General features: G+C 41.3%; 1 protein-coding gene across 1 annotated transcript; it reads left to right on the top strand.

Moving 5' to 3' along the window:
* Nucleotides 1-647: 647 nt before the first annotated feature.
* Nucleotides 648-5,713, top strand: LOC146139544 (GPI inositol-deacylase-like). Its single transcript, XM_083391866.1, has 4 exons — nt 648-820; nt 1,296-1,445; nt 1,770-4,036; nt 5,328-5,713. The coding sequence occupies exons 1-4, from the start codon at nt 686-688 to the stop codon at nt 5,569-5,571; spliced, it is 2,796 nt and encodes a 931-aa protein (XP_083247992.1). The 5' UTR covers nt 648-685; the 3' UTR covers nt 5,572-5,713.
* The last annotated feature ends 1,271 nt before the right edge of the window (nt 5,714-6,984 follow it).

Consider the following 6,984-nt stretch of genomic DNA (forward strand, 5'->3'; position numbering starts at 1 on the left):
CGATTTTATATCAGTAGAAAGTAATATAAAATCAATATTATTCTATTACCAGCTTAGTAAAACTAAGTTAGTAAATATAATTATAAACAATAATCATCATCGCTTTTTAAAATTCCAGAGGGTGGCAAGTCCCCCCGTAGGGTCGCCCATGGTAAGAAACAATAAATGTTGTCCGTACAATACAGGGAAGTCGTGTAATTTTCCTGTCTGAATTTGTGCAGGCGGGGCACAACAGAGAAGAGATTTTTAAGCAACCGTTTTTAGTTTGCTCACATGATTTAATGCAATGACACACACACACCTAATTTTAAAACAAAGGTTAAATTGTCAAGCCGTAGCCTGTACAAAAAATGTTACTGATACTTAAAAAATTGGTGTTGCAAACCCAAAATCTGTGTGAAAAGTGACATGAAGTGCAGATTAGCCTGTACAGTATGATTGTGTGTTCTTTTGTAATTTTAGTAGATCTTTTGTCACATTTTTTAAAAGTTTAAGGAAATTGCAGTAGAGATGATAACTTTTTTTATTGAAATTGTTGTAAACCTAGCATACTCTAAATGAAACATGAATGTACCATTCACATAATATTAATATACCTGCAGTAGAATTACAAATTTGTAAAGGATTTGTACCTTTAGTTTCTTAGGTAGTGGTATATAATCATAAAGGTTAGGTAGCATTCACAATGTCCAATGGCGAACTCCTATCGCATGGAATCATGCTGTGTTTCCTGTGCGTTGGCTTTTATACATTGCTTTTGGGATATGATGAAAATCAATGCAAAATGACCTACATGTATAATCCGCCAGAATATGCAAAGGTTGGTTTGATATTTCCAAGTGAGATTGCTGTAAATAAAGTACATTTTATTAATAGGGTTATAATTTATAAGACTGAACTTCTGTTATTTTTGTGCACTCAATCTACAATATTTATATTTGCGTTTGCTGCGAAAGAAATTCATCTGGTTTAAAGTTATTCGGAGTTGATTATATGTAAATGTTTTTATAATGGCTGTCATCGTTTATTGCGAAAATGCAACTTACTTTTTCCTTTTAATGTTGGTTTTACATCCAAAAGTGTAAAGTTTGACGTAGAAACTATTTTACAAATTACCTTACATTTACTGAAGCACATAATTAAAATATTTTTTTACCATGGTTTATACCTGATTTTCCTTAGTATAATTATGTTTTGGCATGTTCAATTTGGTCAACTATAAACAGTTTTAAGGTTAAAACCTTATTTATTGTTTACCATTAACCAATGCCTGACAATTGCTCACCAATTTTTAGGTTCCTCTTGAAGATGAAGTAACCGAGGCATTTCCAAGGTACAACCTCTATTTGTATGGGGAAGGACACTATTTTCAACAAGTTAAAAGTCTTGATCTTAGTGGTGTTCCTGTTTTGTTTATTCCGGGCCAAGGTGGAAGTTATAAGCAGGTCAGCAAAAATTATTTTTTTTACTACATATAATTTTTTAATATTTTTTGGTTTATTTCTTATTTATTTTTTTTTATTCTTTATCTAATACAACAAGCATCCAACTTGATAATGAATTTCAAAGCCATATAGGTCAAGTTGATTAACATAATTTTGATTAATACTTTCGATACGTACTTGTATTATCTTCGATTAAACTTTGTGCGTCTTAATCAAGATAATTAAGCTTTGAAATTCATTATCATGCAGCTACATTATTTTAGATCCATGCATAGTGTACCCAAACATGCATTCAAGTTTGTGATTTTTCTTTAACCTTTTTAGGCTCGCTCAATTGGTTCTGTGTTGCTTTGGAAACACATCAACAAGCCAGGAATTAACCATTTTAACGTCTTCACTCTGGATCTGAACGAAGAACTGGTGGCATTTTACGGTGGGACCCTCCAAGCTCAAACAGAATTCCTCAGGCACTGCATAGAGAAGATCTTATCCTTGTACAAAACAACTGAAAACAAACCGAAGTCTGTTGCAATTGTTGGTCATTCCATGGGTGGAATTCTTTCAAAGGGAGTTTTCACGCTTAACGGTTTCGACCCAACCAAAGTGAGCACCATTGTAATGCTAGCAACCCCAAACTTATCCCCGGTCTTGAGTGTGGACTCGCTCATAGCCGGTTACTACGAGAGGGTAAACTCCTTCTGGCGTAAAAATGCCCAACAGCTGCAAGACGTCAACATTGTATCAGTTGGTGGCGGCCCGAGAGACTACCAGGTGCCAACCGCCTTGACCAGGCTCCCCCTTAATAGCAGCTCCAATACGTTTTCCACCATCGCCACCACAGTACCGAGGGTACATGTCTCGACCGAACACCAGACCATAGTCTGGTGCAACCAGCTTGTGCTTGTCACTGCCCGATTTTTTATTGACCTCCTGTCGCAAGACACTAAGCAAATCACTACCGACGTGGCGCAGCGCACTAGGGTTATGGATTTCCATTTCAGGCGGAACCCTGGTTTTGATGTTGTCCCCAAAAGCGACAAGCCGAAACTAGTGCGTCTATCAAAGTCCCATGCCTGGAACGAGGTGCACAACGATCGCTGGTCGATGAACAAGCTCGAAGCGGGGCCTGGTACATACTTTAGCTTTTCGATTGACCGCTTCTTGGAGCAGATTTCGTCCCATTTTGTCGCTCGCACTGACAGCCCTAAGGAAAAATGGATCCTGGCCTGTTCCGTCGACGAAACCGGCGCCTGTCAGCAGGCCACCGACCTTTCGGCTCAAGGCACTTTGACCGACAAATACAAGATCATCCACCTGGACTTGGTCGAAATGAAAGAGCGCGGATTTACCCACGTGCTTTTTCCAATGACCAAGAACTCCAAAGCAAACATCCTGGACGTTAACGTTTTATCTGACGGCGAGTTAAGCGCAAGCGTTACGGTACCGCATGTTTTCTCGAACCTATGGACTTACAACAAGGGCGCAAGCCACACGCTAGAGTCTGGCGGCTCGGTTGAGGACAGGTTCTACTACCGCGTAACGCTGGAAGGGTTTCAGAACATCTATCAGTCGTTTAAGATCTCGATGGCCGATTCAGGCGCCAACCAGCTGCTCAAAATGGAGGTGCCTTGGGATGAAGGCCAGACCATCTACGGATCCGGCAGCATTTTGGCCGGCCTATACAGCGGCCCCACCGACTTGAAACAATCGGCAGTGCTGCATGTTTACGCAGACGCGGGTGACCATAAACCGCCGCGCTTTAACCTCAAAGTCGACTTCTTTCAAGTTCTTGGCAGCCTGGTTCGCTTTTTTGGCGTGTCATTGCCCGTCTACGTTGTCTGCAACATTTTGCTTACCTACTTTTACATGGTCAACCAGATGCAGCTCGCCAAGCCTTGTCACTCTATCTGGGACGCGCACAACCTTACCGCCAAGCCCTACAAGATTCAACCCTTCATCAGCCTCTTTAAGTATTTTTATACCACTTTTGCACTGTTCTCTTCGGGCTGGACGGTTGCCGGGCTTCCCCTGCCCGACTCTATCACGATGGAAAACGAAAACCAGACGTGGTTCACATTCGCGCCCCTCGTTCTTTTCCTTTTTGCGTTTGAGCTCTTCTCTGTGACCAGGATCATCCAGCGCCTTATCATGGTCATCATTACCCCGCTTTTGCTGCGACTCTCAACCCTAGCTCCCTTCGCGCTGCTCACAGATTCGGCGACGGCGCGCTTCGTTCTCCACTCCGTTGTGCTCGCCGCCGCAGCCCAGCAGTTCAGCTCGCTAGCCTTCCTCTATATCGCCGCCGTTTCATTCTGTAACGTCTGCCTGCTGCGCAAAACCGCGCTTGACAACCCGGCGCCGCCTCCGCCGCCTTTGGACGTCCAAAAGCCCGCGGAAGGCGGCGAGGACGAATCGGCCTCCAAAGAGGAAAGCAGCGAGGCCGCCCCGAACCTTTCACCCGCCAAGAAGGAGCCGGATCCCACTTCGCCCGAGGACGACACCTTCTCGGTCAACTACCTTGTGCTGCAGATGTGGATTTGGCTGGCTCTCTTCTCGCTGCCCTCTCTCGTCGTGCTGCTCGTCAACTTTAGGTTTGTGTGGATTTTCGTGTTTAGTTTAAGCATTTAAACACTCAACAAAAACAAAAACTGACAACGATTGCGTTTCAACGGTGCTGGTCATATGCTTGTCGGCCAACGACAATCTACACTACATTGCTTTTAAAGAACAGACAACATTATATCGACTAAATATAAGCAACGATTTGCACAAATTTTTGTTATTAAATTTATAATTTTAATTTTGCTACAAACTTTAACACATTTCGGTTTTTTGAAGTGCACCACCCAATTTCTCATTTTCAACGTTTGAAAAAACTGGCACGCAGTTAAACTAGGTTTTACTAATTTATTTTATTGCCCGATAACTAACTTTAAAGTTAACTATCGCGGGCCGGATATTAAATTTTGTATCGAGTTTTAACAACTTGATTATCGTCGTTAAACGAAGGAGATCCAAATAGCTATTTTAAAAAAACCGTAGTGATCCTCACCAAATTGTCGTTCGGTTAAATTTTCAGCGATATTTAGTTCGGAATTGCTTCGGACACCATTTCCAATGCATTATTTGTTAATAAGCGCAAATAAGTCGGGGGCCGAATCATTTAGGTGAAGGCAAATCTTGTCGGCATTTTATAGACTCAAGTAAAAGTTTATTTGACACTTAACCCTTGTCGCAGTAGGAGTTTTAGGTATTACAACAGTTTTAGTTTTGTGTTTAAAATTTATTTAAGTTTAAATATAAATCCGCTAAGTCAATGTGTAACTAACAAATTTTTGGCACACTGATGGTACCTGGAGTCTCAGATTGAATCCGATCTTTGCAGATTTCACTAACAAAGTTTTGAACTCGCGAACTTTATTCAACGTTAAGAAAACATAAAAAAAATATTAATAATTTCCGTGCAGATCATTATAAATTGTCGTTCGGTTTAAAATTTCACCGAAATTTAGTCTTCGGACAACATTTTCACTGTATTTTATGTTAAGAGGGGCTAGGGCAAATAAGCCGGAGGCCGACACAATTAGGTTTCTAGGCAAAGTTTGTAGTATCGATCTCAAATAAAATGTTATGAAAATAAATTAATTTTTAAAGAAAATAGTTTAACTAAAAACTAAACGTTTTTGCACTGAATGTATTTAGACTCTATCTCAACACAAGATTTGTGAAGTCATTTCTATTGCAACGTCAGGTTATGACGTCATTTTAAAAAAAATTGCCTGCCCTGGTTCAGGCTATGCAACAATATTTTTTGGGGGGTCCGCCGTAAAAAAAGTTTTGGAACCCATGCTCTAACTTTATCCAACGCCTTGTCTCGCGCAGGAACGAAGGGGCTCTCCCCAGCGACCCCATGCTGCCCCAAGCCGCGATCGCGTCGGTCATCTTCGTGGCGCAATCGGTCTACCCAACCCACGATGGTATCGTGCGATCCAAGGTGGCTTTCCTCTCCTGGTTGAAGATGCCTCTCCTCGTGTTAATGGCTCTCATCTCCAGCCATTCCTTTCACAGGGCGCCCTGGTTCATTTTGGCATTTCTCGGCTTTCATTCCCTTTGCCAGATTGTGTAGAATCGCTCGTTATTTGTTTTGTTTTTGATTTCGGCTGCTTTGGAGTCCTCCTGCTGTTGTTTACGACTAAATTAAAGCGCCCTTGCGTTTTCTTCAATATATGCGATCACGTTCTTTTCTGCAGTATATTTGCGCGCGTGATTTCCTCCTCAAATATCGGACGGAAAATGAAGCAAAAAGACGTTTCCGGGTTTCTTTCTGTTTTTACCCAATTTTGGTTTATCGGTAAAAGGGTTGTTTTTTTACTAAACTAATATTTGCAGTCATTTTGCATGCCAGATTTTGTTTAAGGTGGTCCATTCGACAGGAAAAGAATGGGTGCTATTTAATTGGCCAAGCAGTTTGTTGTTATATCCATTTATTTTTCGTCTTGAAACTTGCATGTTTAATTTGATACTCGGCGGTTTTAATTAAATAATTTTCAATCCTCGAAAACGAACTGCTATTTTTCAGATAAAAGACTATAAATTAGTAGCGAACGACCAACCATGTTTAAAGCAGTGATTCCCAAACTGTGGGCAGCGTCACACCAGTGTGCCTCAAGAGATTGTCAAGCGCGAAACGTTTTTGTAATTTCTGAAAAGAGAGCATTTGTATTACCCATAGGCATACCCGCAAGCATTTTAGACTTAATTACGCACTATTCATTACAAATTAATAGTTTTGAGACATTTACTTATAGCAGTGCTTTTCAACCTTTTTCTGGAGTGGAACCCTATGGAAACGTTCCACTGGCTCGAGGAACCCCAGTGTTGTTCTGTTAAAAGTGTCCTGCGAAATAGTTAAGATTTGAGATTTTTAGTGTGCCGCGAGCCAAAGAAGTTTGGGAACCACTGGTTTAAAGTTTCAATGAGAAAAGTCCGATCTTAAGAAAACAGTTTGCGGTAATTTACTTCTGCGTTAACATTGCTAATCAGGTCTGCCGAATTGGTTTAAAATAACCGGAGTCCGATTCGGGCCGAAAAAGTCCATATTCAGCCAAATTAACTGACTCTGTCGAGTCAGGTGTCCATCTCTGAATTCATTCCCCTGGATTCCAGTTATTGCTAAGGACGTGACTTAAAATTGACTTGCTCTAATTACGACTTGACTTGCGGAACTGATGACTTGGAATTAACTTGTTATTTTACAAATGACTTGACTGGGACTTCAGTCATTTCAAAATGACTTGTTTACAACACGGGTAATAAACACATGATTGTGCCACACAACTCACCCAACCGCATAACTTGGATGGAAAATATTCCACCCTGCTATTCCACATTTCTCATTGACACTGGGTAGCTTTACCGCTGCCGAACTTGCTAATAATTAAGCGCACGTCGGACTCGGTATTGAATTATTCTCGTATCCTTACTCCAGCCAAATAAACCTCCTCTCTCGAGTCCCGAGCCCGGCTCCTACTCCGCAGCC

Source organism: Ascidiella aspersa, chromosome 6 (assembly GCF_963924565.1).
Source record: "Ascidiella aspersa chromosome 6, kaAscAspe10.2, whole genome shotgun sequence".
NCBI classification, from domain to species: domain Eukaryota; kingdom Metazoa; phylum Chordata; class Ascidiacea; order Phlebobranchia; family Ascidiidae; genus Ascidiella; species Ascidiella aspersa.

Bases quoted from the DNA above. Each gene is read 5' to 3' on its own strand.
- LOC146139544 (XM_083391866.1), top strand. From the start codon at position 686: ATGTCCAATGGCGAACTCCTATCGCATGGAATCATGCTGTGTTTCCTG. The intron at 1,446-1,769 runs GTCAGCAAAAAT...TAACCTTTTTAG, and splicing joins AAGGTGGAAGTTATAAGCAG to GCTCGCTCAATTGGTTCTGT. The intron at 4,037-5,327 runs GTTTGTGTGGAT...TGTCTCGCGCAG, and splicing joins GTGCTGCTCGTCAACTTTAG to GAACGAAGGGGCTCTCCCCA.